This window comes from Lytechinus pictus, chromosome 2, assembly GCF_037042905.1.
Source record: "Lytechinus pictus isolate F3 Inbred chromosome 2, Lp3.0, whole genome shotgun sequence".
Classification (NCBI taxonomy): domain Eukaryota; kingdom Metazoa; phylum Echinodermata; class Echinoidea; order Temnopleuroida; family Toxopneustidae; genus Lytechinus; species Lytechinus pictus.
The window spans coordinates 43,665,861-43,683,113 of record NC_087246.1 but is presented as its reverse complement, the minus strand read 5'-3'; the positions used below and the strand labels follow the sequence as shown (position 1 = coordinate 43,683,113).

General features: G+C 35.0%; 1 protein-coding gene across 1 annotated transcript in view; it reads right to left on the bottom strand.

Annotated features, from left to right (window-relative positions):
• Positions 1-16,193: 16,193 nt before the first annotated feature.
• The window catches only part of LOC129279324 (cystathionine gamma-synthase-like), a 48,029-nt gene continuing 46,969 nt past the window's right edge, over positions 16,194-17,253 (bottom strand). The window contains exon 6 of the mRNA XM_064094854.1: positions 16,194-16,385. Within this exon, the coding sequence (XP_063950924.1) occupies positions 16,209-16,385 (177 nt within the window). The 3' untranslated portion in view covers positions 16,194-16,208. The remainder of the gene's footprint in view (positions 16,386-17,253) is intronic.

Here is a 17,253-nt window from a genome sequence, read left to right as displayed (position 1 = left end):
ATCTCTAGTTGCAAACAGTAGGAATGAGATCCCTTTATCCCAGTCATCGGGATAGTCTTCACAATAAGCCCTAATCATGGTCTTCAGGGTCTGATGATAGCGTTCTAACACTCCTTGGGACTGTGGATGATAAGCAGAGGACTTGATCTGCTTTATTCCCAACTCCCTCATCACTTGCTGAAATATTCCTGACATGAAATTTGACCCTTGATCAGACTGAATTTCCTTAGGCAGACCATATCGAGTGAAAAAACTGCACTAACGCCTGTACCACTGTTTTTGCAGTGATACTCCTTAAGGATATCGCCTCTGGAAAACGTGTAGACAAGTCCATAATCGTCAGGAGAAATCTGTGACCCGACCTCGTTCTGGAAAAGGGTCCAACACAATCAACAAGAACCCTAGTGAAAGGTTCATCAAATGCAGGAATGGGTATCAATGGAGCAGGCTTGATAGAAGGCTGTGCCTTACCAATAATCTGACATGTGTGACATGTCTTACAAAAATGCAACACATCCTTGTGCATCTTGGGCCAATAGAAATGCCTCATAATTCTATCTTCTGTCTTCCGAATACCGACATGACCTGCCATAGGTAACTCATGAGCCATTTTCAGAATCTCTGTGCGGTAACAGGGAGGAACTACTACCTGGTGAATTATACACCAATCTTCATCAGCTGGTCTCCACTTCTTCATCAAAATGTCATCTTTGACATAAAAGCACTCAAGAACCTTATCAGCCTCAGCCTCAGAACATGCTTTCTGTGACAAGCTTTTCAATTCTGGGTCTGCCTGTTGAGCCTGTACAAGGGAGGATTTACTAAACAAACTATCATTGTTAGCAACAGAGCCTTCAACACTATCCCCATTCAAATCCTTGAAAAAGGTTTCAGCTAACCAGACATCAGTACTCTCCTCTACATCAGCAGAATACGCATCATCCTTTTCAGCTCTATGAGTCTGAGACCTAGTAACAACACAATTCGGGAAAATCTTCCAGCAACAATTCAGTTTCAGCTACCTCAACCGGCTTCTCCGAAACCACAGGAGATGCAACAACTCTATCTCCAGCCAAGTCCTTACCTAACAAGAAATCTACATCTTCCATGGGTAATTCTGAAACGACACCAACAGTCACAGGACTTATAACTAGGTCACACTTTAAGTCGACCTTATGCAAAGGAACCGACATGAAATTTGGGCCGATAACTTGAATTAAGACTTTGGCATTCTCTGAACTCTCCGGAGGAAGAGCCAAATCCCCTGGCTGCGTGGCACCATCAGGGACTGTGCAGCCCCTGTATCCCTAAGGATCACCACTGACCTACCAGCAGCACCAGTCGAACAAGGGAATACTTCACCATCATACAAAAAGCTTCTAAAGCTTTCATCAACCTGCTTGACTTTAACAGCAAATACCAGAGAAACACTCTGAACATCTTCAATGGGGTCTGATGGGATGAACTCCATCGAGGGAACACTTGTTTGCTTGACAAAACCCATGTCTTTCTTAACTTTGGTTGGCATTCTAACCAATTTCCAACATGATTCCTTCAAATGTCCCGATTTATGACAATGAGTACAAATTTTGGAACTACGACCCTCGGACCTTTTGGTTGATTCTGTGCCCCCACTAGCCTGATTCTTGTTAGTGTCTTTGTCCTTGCTAGCATATTTTCCCTCACCAGGTTTATTGTGGGATTCAAACGACCCTTTACCTTTATTCTTCCAATAATTCTTGAAAGGAGGCCTATCTCCACTACCTTTATGTGTGACCTCAAATTTATCAGCTACTATGGCTGCTTTACTGACTTCAGTAACTCTATGGTCATCTAAGTGAGATTTAATGCCAAAAGAAAGACTCTTTTTGAATTCTTCTAGGACAACTTCCCTAAGGTGAACAAAATCTTTGTCAACTTTCAGTGATCTATACCACTTATCGAACATCATTTCTTGTTCCCTAGCAAATTCAACATACGTCTGGCCTGATTGTATTTGCACGTTCCTAAATTTATGTCTGTACGCTTCTGGTACCAACTCATATGCATTGAGAATTGTTTCTTTAACTGTAGCATAGTCACATGATTGCATTTCAGAGAGCGAAGAATAGACTTTTGCAGCCTTTCCAACAAAAACACTTTGGAGGAGAAGAGTCCAGTATTCCTCAGGCCAATTCAGTCTCTTGGCCACTTTTTCAAATGACATCAACTCCCTCTTCATCAAATTTTGGCACAAGGCGAATGTTTTTCGCCACATCAAAGCCTTGGGGAGATTTATCTTTAGCGGAGTTAGTATTTGTATTTGCATGAGCTAACTCCATTTCTTTCAGTTTTAACTGGTACTCCAATTTCATTTTCTCCATTTCAATATTTTCTCTGATTCTTTCCTTTTCAAGGCTTTCTTTGATTCTTATTTCCTCCAATTAAATTTTTTCTCTGATTTTCTCTTTTTCCAATTCAATGTTTGCCAGTTGTATCTCAACATCACTTGACACATTGACAGGAGTTTCATTCTCCTCTGTAAGCTTCATGTGACTAGCTAACAAGTAAAATATCTCTCCTTTCTTTAAACCTGGGGCTAGAGATACACCCAAATGATAACAATCTGCTATCAAATCCTCCTTTTTCAGTGACTTCAAATGATAATATGACAGTTCTGTCATTACAAGAAATTCTTCAACATCAAATGTAGCCATGGTGGAATATACACAATTACAAGCAAGTACTTACACAGTACAGTATATTCTAAAAGTTTCCAAAAATTTCCAAAAATGTTTTCAATTCAAATTGGCTTTTGTTTCGAAATGGCTTTCGTCTCAAATTGGCTTCGATTCCTGAAAAACTGGTTTTAGTTTCAAATTGGCTTTTCGTACAAATTGACTTTCGATTCCTGGTCAAGCCCCCCCCCCAAAATTTTTTTTACGATACTGCAACAAATAACAATGAAAATTTAGTTTTAAATTTGATATTTTTTCTTTTTATTACAGGAAATAATTAACCCTACACAAATAAATCAAAAATAATAATAATCTTACATCTCTTGAAGTGTCAGATGTGCAATCAAAAGTTATGATAGTCCAGTATTTAATCCAGATAAAATCAAAGTTGGTTGGCGAAGTTTCCTTAAATTAAAGTTCACAATGATGGCGATGATGAAAGTGATGTTGAAGCACGATGAATAACAAGAGTCACTGTAGCGAGTTGAAATGTCCGTGAAGACGAAGTTGATGATTAAGTCAATTTCAGCAATCCATGGGTTGAAAAGCGTTCATTAAAACAGGTTGATGAGCTCGATGAGAACTGAGGATTCCTCTCTCAAAGTAACTGCAAACAGTTCATTGATGGCGAGCAAATATTTCCACAGAAGATAAATATTGTATTCCAGTTGGAAATAAACTATGCTCTGACTTAAAGTCTGGCGTAAAACTCTGAGTACTGATCTGAGGTGATGATCTCCTTGAAGAAACTGCCAGCTTATATACAAATTATTCACTATTCTGGAAGCTTCTAGTATTCACTATTCTGCAAGTATTGTCTACAAAAAGAACATTCTGCCAATTTCTAGAGCAGTCTAATTTTAGAAGACTCTTGAATGACCTCAGTGAAATTAACAATGTAAAGAACATAGCTAATCCTATTGTCCTTTTCACTGCCACTAGTCTATTGTGTTGTAGTCTATTATTGTCTCTCTTTGTGCATTCCAGAAATAACAAAAATTATTCAGCCTATTAAATAGACATGCTTAACAAAGCTTTACTGAAACATTCTGGAATATTCTTAATCATTCTATGCTATGAATATCCTTAAAGAGAAAATAACTAAACAAATGAATGTAATTGCTCTTACAATTCTTATATATAACAATGTGGAGCGCCTCTGGCAGTCTTGCCTGCATTACGCGATCCAATATAGCAGCAGTGCTGACTTTGAAAACGACTATAGAATAATTATTCACAATGAACACTATTAATGATAATAAAATACTATGTTCATTGACCCTAAATGACATTTGACCTTGATCATGTGACCTATAACTTGTAGAAGATGATCAATGATACGATCATGAAAGTTCATCTGTGTTGGTCGAAAATATCATTAAGTTTAAAATTTTGATCTCAACATAAAGAAAATTTACTTGATTCCTTGCTAAGGACAAACAATTAAGGGTTTGTATCAGGAATCATATATCGGAGAAATAGAACGTTCCCTTGGGAGCACATTAGAATCGAATCACCTGGACATCGCATGGACATCAATAAGGTACAAGTGCTGGACAGGGAGCCACAGTACTTTGAGAGAGGTGTGAAAGAAGCGATTTACATCCGGGCGTTCAAGCCTTCTCTCAATAGGGATGGAGGGCGATCTAAGCTTCTGAGTGTCTACGACCTGATTATCTATCGCTACGTCACCAGTTAGAATCGGGTCACTTCGGTCATCGCTGAGGAAGGCTGCAGTTGGCAGCTGAAAATTTTGAGGTAATTCTTCAAATTTTTTCTGTGTTGAGATCAAAAGTTATGGCAATTCAATAGATACCCCCAATATGGCCAAAGTTAATTGACCTTTGACCTTGGCCATGTGACCTGAAACTCTTGCAGGACGTTCACTGATACTTGATTACCCCATGTTTCATGAACTAGAACCTGTTATGAGGATATGCTATATTGTAATATGAGTTGACGAGCACGTAGTGACATGTAATCTGCTGTGTGTGTGATGCGCTATAAAAGAACCAAGCATGCTCACAGTTTTTAGTTTTGGGAAGTGTCTATCCTCTTCATGTAGAAAGTCTATCCACTTTTCAGGTCTGTTCATCAAATTGAATACAAAATGTGCTTAAAATGTCCCATCTCTAGGTCTAAATCTGTAAAAAAAAAATTATAAAAAATCGGCTCGCACTTCCCACTTGCATTATTTATTTAGTATTCCTCCATGTCAAAGAGTATACATGTATTTAATACATTTCATTTTTGGGGGGTAAATGCACATTAAAAAAATCAGCTCACACTTCATGCCAGCATTGATTGTTTAGTGCTCAGATAAACACCATATTCTTACTATGTACTTAAAATGTCCTGTTTTTCTAGGTCTGAATGTTGACAAAATTTCAGCTTGTGAATATACAGTATGGGGTTATTTGAATATGGAACATATCTTCGTTATGAGCCCCTGCAAAGTGGTCAGTAAAAATAGCCCTTTGCAGGTCAGTAATATTCAGAATTTCAGCCCGCACTACGCGCTCAAATCACTGTTAGATACGCATCTCGTTCATGACCTCCAAAAGTTCTGCTTTTAAGTTTTAAAAACTTCAGCTTCTCCTTCGCGCTCACATTATTCATTTACGCCTTATCTTGTTTTATAAAAAAGCTATTAATGGAAACCTAACCCCCCCACAAAATTTAACTCCTTATTGATGCCCCTGTGTCCGGCTTCAATAGCTATGTTTTGTTTTGGAAATATTCTCTTTCAAAACCACTTAAAGAGTTACTGTATCTCTTTACAAGTTAAAAACAGTTGATGTGTTCATTGAAAACTAAGCAGAGCGAGACTATAGGCGCCGCTTTTCCGACGGCGGTGGTGACGGTGGCGTCGTCAACATTGAAATCTTAACCAAGGTTAAGTTTTTTGAAATGTCATCATAAATTAGAAAGTATATGGACCTAGTTTATGAAACTTGGCCATAAGGGTAATCAAATATTACTGAACATGCTGCCTGAGTTTCAAGTCACATAACCAAGGTCACAGGTCATTTAGGGTTTGGCCAAGTTGGGGGTATTTGTTGAATTACCATGATAACTTTGAAAGTTTATGGATCTGATTCATAAAACTTGAAGATTAAAGTAATCAAGTATCACTGAACATCCTGTGCGAGTTTCAGGTCACGTGACCAAGGTCAAATTCATTTGAGGTCAATGAACTTTGGCCAAGTTGGGGGTATTTGTTGAATTACCATAATAACTATGAACGTTTATGGATCTGATTCATAAAACTTGAAGATTAAAGTAATCAAGTATCACTGAACATCCTGTGCGAGTTTCAGGTCACGTGACCAAGGTCAAATTCATTTGAGGTCAATGAACTTTGGCCAAGTTGGGGGTATTTGTTGAATTACCATAATAACTATGAACGTTTATGGATCTGATTCATAAAACTTGGACATAAGAGTAATCAAGTATCACTGAACATCCTGTACGAGTTTCAGGTCACATGACCAAGGTCAAAGGTCAATGGATATTGGCCATGTTGGGGGTATTTGTTGAATTACCATCATAACTCTGTAAGTATATTGGTCTAGTTCATAAAACTTGGACATAAGAGTCGTCAAGTTTCACTGAACATCTCCTGCGAGATTCAGGTCACATGACCAAAGTCAAAGGTCATTTAAGGTCATTGAACTTTGGGCATTTTAGAGGTAATTATTAGATTGCTGTCATAACTTTCAAAGTTTATAGATATAGTGTATAAAATGTGGATATAGGGGTAATCATGTATCACTGACAAGTTTTAGGTCACATGATCAAGGTCCAATGTCAATGAACGTACAGTATTGTATCATTATATGAATGGTGTTTTTTGTGAAAAATTAGTTAAATGGTGTTTTTCAAAGTCAGCACTGCTGCAATATTGAATCGCGTGATGCAGGTGAGACCGCCAGAGGCATTCCACTTGTTTTTTTCAAAGTAGCAACAGCAATTTTGGACTCCATTTTTGGAAGCCATCTTGGATTTTTTATCCTTCTGGACCATTGACTGTACTTGTAACTTGTCCCAATGTATTTTGACCATTGAAACCAGACTCTAGACACCAAAATCATATCGCAATCTTCTCTGCTGCACGAATAGCTATTTTTATTCAGAAGTCCCAGGTAGTCTACACCAACGAATGCAGCAAAGGCTTAAATTTGTTCTAGCTCTTTACTTGGAAGAAATTTACTGGCCCTCTCTCCTTGGGTATAGTAGAGCGGATTAGCTCCAAAAATCACAACAATTGTGCAAATTTTGACTAAAGCATGAAACTTTCACAAGTATTAGTATATGCCGTAAGATTTATTTTAAAGGTGGGAGGTAAATTTCAAAATGCCATTTTCGGCCGTTGCCATGGCAACGGATTAATTTCTCAAAAATGACATACATTCCCATGTAAATGGTAAATAAACATGACATAGATGACCAAAATGATAATTTTCAAGTTCCCAATTGAATATATATAAAATTTAGAAACATTCAAAATTAACAAGATAGTTCCAATTGGTCCGTTGCCATGGCAACGGCTTGTTTTTCCCCAGAAAAATAAAAAAACTGATTAAAAAAACGTTGTAGAATAGGATTTATCTTTAATTTCCCCTAATTTTACAGTGTAAAACAACGATATTTTGGTTGCTCAATGTATAAACTACATCTCAAGCCATTGCCATGGCAACCAAATAACATCTAATTTACAAAAATAACATGGTAAACTAGACAATGGACAGGTGCAAAATACAACTGGAAATGACTTAATCTGTATGCTTAAGTTTTGACCCCCTCATTTGAACAAAAAATACAGAATGTGTTCTGCAGGAGTTCTTTATAAAGATAAAACATTATGTTGCCTTGGTAATGCTTGAATTAAATTTAAAAAACGAATGTTGCAAAGATCCCGTTGCCATGGCAACAGTTTATTTCCCTCTAGAAAGGTAAAAATATTGATAAAAATATAGAATACATGTATGATCATCATTCCATTTTCAATATTTTTAAGGAACTAATCAAAATATGATTGTGACTACATTTATAAATATAACATCTTAAGCCATTGCCATGGCAACCAGATAACATCTAATTTAAAAAACAACAGCAGGGATGACAAGGTTATGGATAGGTGAAAAGTACAATGAAAATTAACTTATGTATATGCATAAGGTTTGACCTACTCAATTAATTTAGGGGAAATAATACAGTGAGTGTTCTGCATGAACTAATTGGAATGATACAGATTGATGTTGCCTTGGTAATACTTGAATTCAACGATAAATATCAATGTTGCAAATTGCCTGTTGCCATAGCAACGGATCATTTAGTACCAGTTTTTATTAAAAAAAGGACTATAGAATCTGATTTTTCTTGCATTTCCCCCAATCTTAGTGTGTTAAACATAAATATGTTTGATGCAAATTGTTTAAATAAAATCTAATGCTATTGCCATGGCAACCAAATAATATCTAATTCACAAAAAAATAATAATTTGGATGACAAGATCATGGACAGGTGGAAAATACAAATATAACTCGATATGCGAAAGGTTTGGCTAGTCATTTAATTTTAAACAAAAAATTCACTAAGTATTCTGCATGAGTTCATTAGAATAATAAATTGATGTTGCCTTGGTAATTCTTGAATTAAATGATAAATATTAATAATTCAAATGTTCTGTTGCCATGGCAACAGCTCATTTCCCCCAGAAAAGTATCAGCAGCTTTGATAAATAAAAACATGATAAAATCTGATTTTTCTTTCATTTCCCTTAAGTTAAGGGTGTTAGAAAATATATGTTTGCGGTTAATATGTAGATAACATCTTCAGCCATTGCCTTGGCAACCAATCAAGATGTAATTTATAAATACAAAAAAAAATTACTGTTGAAATGATAATGGTCAGGTGGGATGTAAAATAAAGGTTTACTTTTAAAAGCTCCATAATGTTTGACCAGTCATTAAAGGGGAATGAAACCTTTGGAACAAGTAGGCTTGTGTCGAAACAGAAAAATCAAAGAATAAGAACAAAGAAAGTTTGAGAAAAATCAGACAAATAATAAGAAAGTTATGAGCATTTGAATATTGCAATCTCTAATGCTATGGAGATCCTCCTATTGGCAACGCTACAAGGATGTGTGATGTCACACATGAACAACTTTCCCTTTGATGGACCCTGAAAATGTGTCTTTTTGCTTTTTCGTATGGTGATACAAACTCTTTATCCATGGTGTATTCTTTAAAAATCTGTATTACATGCCCTCCTATAGAAAGAATACATGTTCTACTGATAGATGTAATAAAAGAGGCAATTTAAGTGAAATATATACTAAAGTAATGGGGAGAGTTGTTCAAGAGTGACATCACACATCTTTGTCGCATTGCCAATGTGAGGATCTCCATAGCATTAGTGATCGCAATATTCAAAAGCTCATAACTTTCTCATTATTTGTCCGATTTTTCTCAAACTTTCATTGATCTGTTTCTTAGATTTTTCTGTTTTCACACAAGCTATCTTGTTCCAAAGGTTTCATTCTCCTTTAAGTTTTGAACAAAAATTACAGTAAGTGTTCTGCATGAGTACAATAGCATGATAAAAACTGATGCTGCCTTGGTAATGGTTGAATTTAATATCATTTTTTTGCAAATGTGTAACGGATCGTTTTTCCCCCAGAAAATACCATCTTTGATAAAAAAAATACCTAGTAGAATCTTATTTTTCATTCATTTCCACTAAGGTTAGGGTGTCAAACATACACGTACATGTTTGTTGTTAAATGTATAAATAACATTTTAAGGCGTTGAAATGGCAATAACATAACATTTCATTTACAAAAAAAACATAGCTGACAAGATAATGGACCGAAGGAAAATACAATAAAATTAACTGAATATGCGTAAGGTTTGACCTACTCTTTTAATTTTGAACAAAAGTTACATTAAGTGTTATGCATGATTTCATTAGGATGACAAAAATTACTTTTGTTTTGGTAATGCTTGAACATAATGATGAATATCAATGTTACAAATGGCTCCAGAAAAGTACAAATTTTGATAAAAATATGTTTATTTATTTCCTTTTCCCTTATAGGAGGTTGCTGAACATAAATATGCTACATGATAAGCACCATCTTATTTCATTATACATGGCATCGAAATAAGACCTACAAAAATCACATCAGACTTTTTTGGGCTCAAATAAATTCCCGAAACTCTAATTTTGATGCTGGACAATTACGTTCAAAGTATTCGCAGGCGGCCATTTTGAAGAGAGCGTTTTGGGGTGATTTGTGTTTTAAAGCTGTTCATCATATCAATATCTAAGGGGATTATAGGGGTTGATGAATCAAAATCTTAAGTCTATTTGAGGAGTAGACATGGTCTTGATATCCTAATCAAGGTAAATACAGTAAATCAACTTTTACATGGAGATCATGAAATCATGAAATCATGCCTTGTCCGACTGTTTTAGCATACTTGGCTTGAAATATGATAGCAAAGCACTATTAGGCATCATCTGCCAGGATACACCTTTTAATTCCTGCATACAAATGTCAGAAAATCGTTACTTTGTGAAAATTCCCATAATTTCTTTAAAAATTCATGAAAATTGCCGAAAATTAAAAAAAAATTCCCACAAAAGTCACGTTTATTCCCATGGAAAGTTTCCATCAAGAAAATTCCCGGGAATTTGCAACCCGTCTCCCCCCCCCCTCCCAAAAAAGAAAAAAAATCATTATCAAGAAAGAATACAGAGAAAGTGAAAGAGAGATGGATAAAATATGATTATTTTACGAATAATATACCAAAAAGGAAAAATTTGGAAATTTTTGCTCTGTCGCTGGCTCGGTGAGAACATTTTAAAGTAAATTTTGCTTGATATGTCATATCTGGCCCCCTCAAAATTGCACTGCTGATTTTGAAGAAGAAAATTTTGTAATACTGTGATAATTTTTAAAGTAACATATGAATCTATTCAACGCCAAGTGTAATCTATTCACTGGTTATTTTACATGAAAAGTAGACTCGTCAAATAAAATAAAAAATACCTTTACTGGTTGAAAGGTTAAAAATAATTTAAGCAAGGGTATTCCAAGATGGTGCCCTCAGTGGGTGCCATAGGCTAAAAATCCACAATTCATCCATTACTTGATAAAATGGCTTTAATTTGGTTTCTATTCATTGGTTTTAAGGATCAAGTAGTACATTGGACCAAGTTACAGGGAAAGCCAGTGGTCTGGAATGTCCAAAAATCCAAGATGGCTTCAAAAAATTGAATCTAAAATGGTTGCTTATACCTAAAGCGGACATAGCTCATTTCATATTGGCCTGGAGGAAAATATTTTGGTGTCTAAATCATTGGTTTCAAGAGTAAATCATTGGTTTCAAGAGTCTAACAATATTAGTACAAGTTACAATGACAGTCAGGTGTATTCGAAAATCCAATATGGCTTCCAAAAACTATTCTAAAATGGCTGCTGATACTTAAAAGTGGAATAACTCCTTTTATATTCACCTGTGAGATATGATTTTGGTGTCTAAACCATAGTTTCAAAAGTGAAATAATAAATTAGGACATAGTTTGTTCAATATCTGTCTGGGGAATATGATTTTGATGTCTAAACCATCATCATAAAACCATGGTTTAATGCATTAGAACAAGTTACAAGGACAACCAATGGACTGGTATGTTAAAAAAATCCAAGATGGCCTCCAAAATGGGGTCTAAATTGACTGTTGTTACTTCGAAATGGACATATAATTCATTAATAATGCACATTGGGGGTATGATTTTGGTGTCTACACTAGTGTTTCAGGGGTCAACTAATACTGTACATTGTGTCAAGTTGAATGGACAGTCAGGTGTCAATATTGTGTCCAAAAATTCAAAGATTGTTTGAAAAATGGGGGTTTTAATGTTACTTAAAAGTGGACATAGTACATTAAAAAATACTCCTGGGGATGTTATTTTGGTGTCTACATTAGAATTTCAAGGATCAAATGATACGTTGGGACTGGTTACAATGATGTATAGATGTCCATTTTGCCCGAAAATCCAAGATGGCATCAATGAATGGGTTAAAAAATGACGACTGTTACGTTGAAGTGGATATGATATCCACTTGTGAGAATCTACCTTGGATTTTGGACAAAATTGAAAATTAACCATCCTTGTTACTTGTCCTAATGTAATAGTGGACCCTTCATACCACAGTGTAGACACCAAAGATGTTTCTCACATGTTGTATAAACTCTGATAATTTTTGAGTGATAGAAGTCATTTTAGATTCCATTTTGGTCACCCTCTTGGATTTTTAGGCAATTTGGACAACTGGATATCATTGTAACAAGTCTAAACGTATTTTTCGAAACTTTAAACCAAAGTTTGAACACCAAAATCATTTTTCCTTGGTTGACTTTCAATGAACTATGTCAATTTTTAAGCAACAGACTCCAATTAAACCCCGATTGTTTGAAGCCATCTTAGATGTTTAGACATATTGGATTACTCACTGTCCTTGTAACTTGTTCCATGTCATGATGTATTTACTGACTTTTAAAACCATGGTTTAGATATCAAAATAATATGCCCTTGGCAGATATTACACGAAATATGTCAATTCTTTAGTAACAGGGCTATTCTATAATCCATTTTTTGAAGCCACCTTGGATTTTTGACATACTTGACCACTGAGTGTTCTTGTAACTTGTCCTAATGTATAGTTTGACACATTTCACCATGGCATAAACTTATTCCAGGCTATTAAACAATCTACGTTTTTTTAATGCAGCAACAACAATTTTAGACTATATTTTCAAAGCCATCTTGGATTTTTTAAATACACTGGACAACTGACTGTCCGTGTAACTTGTCATAGTGTATTACTTGACCATTGAAACCATGGTCTAGACACCAAATCATATATCCCAGACGGATATGAAATAAGCTATGTCCATTTATATATCAACAGCCATTTCAAACTCCATTTTTGGAAGCTGTCTCAGGGTCTTGGACACATCAGACCACTGGCTGTCCTTGTAACTAGTCACAATATACTACTTCACCCTTAAAACCATTGCATATAAAGCACATTAAGCCACTGGAATTAGATGTAATTTGGTTGTCATGGCAATGGCATAAGTTATTTGTATATCAACAGCAAACATAATGCTTTGCACTCTAAAATTAGGGGAAATTTATGACAAAATGCAGATTCTAAACTGTTTTTCGATCAAATTTGGTACTTTATTCGGGAAAAAAGGAGTCATTGCCATGGCAACGGGCTATATGTAACAGTGATATTTATCATTAAATTCAAGCATTACCAAGGCAACCTCAAATTTTATCATTCTAATGAACTAATGCGAACCACTGTAATCTTTGTTCAAAATTAATTGACTGGGTCAAACCTTGAGTTAATGGATTGCATTTTCCACCTGTCCATTATCATGTCAACCATGTTATTTTTTTCAAATTAGATGTTATTTGGTTGCCATGACAATGGCTTAAGCTATAATTTGAATGTTAACAGGAAACATATCCATTCTTACCCTAAAATTAGGGGAAATGAAAGGAAAAAATCAGATTCTACAGATTTTCTGATCAAAACTGGTACTTTTCTTGGGGAAATGAGTAGTTGCTATGGCAACAGGTCATTTGCAACGTTGATGTTTATCGAATTCAATTATTACCAAGGCAACTTCATTGTTTATCATTCTTAGAATGATAAATAGTTCATGCAGAACACTCATTGTATTGTTTCCCCTAGATTAATTGAGGTCAATCCTGATGCATACAGTGATGCACATCAAGTGAATTTTCATTGTATTTTTCACCTGTCCATATCCTTCTCATCCATGTTGTTTTTTTAATTAGATGTTATCTGGTTGCCATGGCAATGGTCTAAGATGTTATATTTATAAATTTAGTCACATATATATCTCGATTAGTACCTTAAAATTATTGAAAATAGAAAGATGATCATACATGTCTGTATTCTAAATTCTTATCAATATTTTTACCTTTCTAGAGGGAAATAAGCTGTTGCCATGGCAACGAGCCCTTTGTAACATTTTAAAAAGAATTTAATCCAAGTGTTACCAAGGCAACATAAGTTCATATCTTTTTAAAGAACTCCTGCAGAACATTTTAAGTACTTTTTGTTCAAATGAGGGGGTCAAAAGTTAAGCATACAGATTAAGTCAATTCTAATTGTATTTTCCACCTGTCCATTGTGTTGTCAACCATGTTATTTTTTTTTTCAAATTAGATTAATTTGGTTGCCATGACAATGGCTTCAGATATTGTTTGTATGTTAACAGCAAACATATCAATTCTTACCATTAAATTAGGGGAAATGAAAGAAAAATCAGAGTCCAAAGTCCTTTTTCTAATCAAAACTAGAACTTTTTTGCGTAAATGAGCCGTTGCTGTTGGCAACAGGTCATTTGCAACATTGATATTTATCGTTGAATTCAAGTGTTACTAAGGTAACATCAATGTTTATCATTCTAATTAGTTCATGAAGAACACTCACTGTATACTGTTTCCCCTAAATTAATTGAGTAGGTCAAAACTTATGCATAAAAGTTATTTTCATTGGATTTTTCACCTATCCATAACCCTGTCATCCCTGTCATTGATTTTTTTTCAATTAGATGTTATTTGGTTGCCATGGCAATGGCTTAAGATGTTATATTTATAAATGCAGTCACAAACATATATTTTTATTAGTTCCTTAAAAATATTGAAAATGGAATGATGATCGTATTCTACATTTTTATCAATATTTTTACCTTTCTAGAGGGAAATATGCTGTTGCCATGGCAACGGAATCTTTGCAACATTTGTTTTTTAAATTTAATTCAAGCATTACCAAGGCAACATAATGTTTTATCTTTATAAAGAACTCCTGCAGAACACTTTCTGTATTTTTTGTTCAAATGAGGGGGTCAAAACTTAAGCATACAGATTAAGTCATTTCCAGTTGTATTTTCCACCTGTCCATTGTCTTGTTAACCATTTAATTTTTGTAAATTGATGTTATTTGGTTGCCATGGCAACGGCTTGAGATGTAGTTTATACATTGAGCAACCAAAATATCATTGTTCAACACTGTAAAATTCGGGAAAATTAAAGATAAATCCTATTCTACAACGTTTTTTTAATCAGTTTTTTTATTTTTCTGGGGAAAAACAAGTCGTTGCCATGGCAACGGACCAATTGGAACTATATTGTTGATTTTGAATGTTTCTAAATTTTATATATATTCATTTGGGAGCTTAAAAATTATCATTTTGGTCATCTATATCATGTTTATTTAGCATTTACATGGGAATGTATGTCATTTTGGAGAAATTAATCCGTTGCCATGGCAACGGCCGAAAATGGCATTCTAAAATTTACCTCCCATCTTTAAAATAAATCTTAGGGCATATACTTATACTTGTGAAAGTTTCATGCTTTAGTCAAAATTTGCACAATTGTTCGGCTAATCCGCTCTACTAGTAAGACATGCTTGTAGCATATATTTGCTGGTGTAAGTCGTCATTTTTCGCTGTCAAAACACGGCGAAGACGACGATATCTTATCCGCCATCGTAGATTCTGTATATAACGTATAGCATGTACAGCGAATAAAAAATAAATAAACGTGAACGAGGTTACATGCATTGTACACGCTTGCGCTCGTTCGCGGAAGTCCTTAACACATGAGGTGAATGGCGGAATATCCAGTCGAATCAATGGTACGATTTTGCATATTATTATTTTAATTTTGAGTTCAGGAGCAGAATTTAGCGATGGCAACATGTTGCATGTATTCACACATAATATTTTACATATTATCATGTCCAAGAACCGTGGTTGCATTTGCCGCCCCACGGAAATGAAAACTAGAGACATTTTCCTTGTCCATTCCACAGTCTAGATATGATTTTGGTGTCTAGAGTCTGGTTTCAATGGTCAAAATACATTGGGACAAGTTACAAGTACAGTTAATGGTCCAGAAGGATCAAAAATCCAAGATGGCTTCCAAAAATGGAGTCCAAAATTGATGTAGCTACTTTGAAAAAAAAAACCGACAGATTTTGCTCAATATCTAGGAATATAATTTTTGTGTCTTCACCATTTGTTAAATGGGTAAAATGATACATTGGGATAAGTGAAAAGGACAGTCGGTGGTCAAGTATGTCCAAAAGTCCATGGTGGATTAAAAATATTGAGTATAAATTAGCCGCATTTATTTACAAATGGACATAGTTCATGTAATATCTGTCAAATGCATATGGTTTCGATGTCTAAACCATGGTTTTAAAAGTCAGAAAATTAGTTACAAGGACAGTTAGTGGTCCAGTAGGTCAAAAATCCAAGATGGCTTCCAAAAATCCTGACTGTGATATCGACTTAGACACTCTGTAGAACACTTTCAGTGACATCATTCTGATACATTAAGAGTTATGAAATTAGATTATCATAATCATTATTTACGAGCAAGTTTTTTCTCTATCACCCTTAACCTCACCTGGACAAATGTCTTAGCAGCCTGCATTCCATCCTTAATATCACAGACTACCATTCCACTGAATTTCTTCATCTGCTTCTTAGCTACTTCATAATCGGGATGGGATGGCAATCCAGGGTAGAACACTCGGGATATCTTAAAGGAGTAGAAGAAATAAACACATCATTTAAGTTGACTATATGCAGAACAGTATTTTTTTCTAATGTTTACCTGTGATGGCCTCTGACTGCATTGTAAAACCTTTCAAATAAGACTACAATCCATGTAATTCTAAATTGATATGAAATACATGTATAGATAAAAATGGTGTTTATGTTGGATTTTAATTTGATAACAAAACTTAATTTAACAGACCCTTGAAAAATTCTTCTCTTGTTCACCCTGTTTTAAGAGCCTTTCAGCAACAGATACAGGTTTAGACCTTCACATTGCAATCGTGTATATTCCTCAATCTCGATGGCAGGTTATGCATTCACCTTTCTCTTACTCAAGACCATAGCTCTTAAACATACAGTACCGGTACTTTTCACTCTTGAAAAGTATTCAGATTTTGAGAGCACAGAGTGTAGTAGTTGTTCTAACTAATCAAATGGGTCAATTGTGTACAAAACCTACGGGAATGAAAAAAAAAAATGAAATTTAGGGTCATTTGCAGATGTGAATATGCAATAAAGTATCATCAAATGAAAGACGAGGATTTTTAATGCTTCCCAAACATGTGTCATTAATTAACTATTGTCATTAAGTTATGATTTTATTTTTAAGTAAAACAAGTGTCGCTGGGGCGAGCTATCATACGCCTGCCTGTAACGCGGAAAATGGAGTTAATGGTCAAGCAAGAAAAGTGGAAATTGGCGACTTGACCTTTTGACGTCAAAATTGAAAGAATTCCTGGGATCCATGCTAGTATCATACCCACCAAATTATATGAGCCTAGGTTATTTAAAAGTTAAATTGAAATTATCATGTTTACAAGGGCTTCAGAATGGTAAGATGAAAAGCA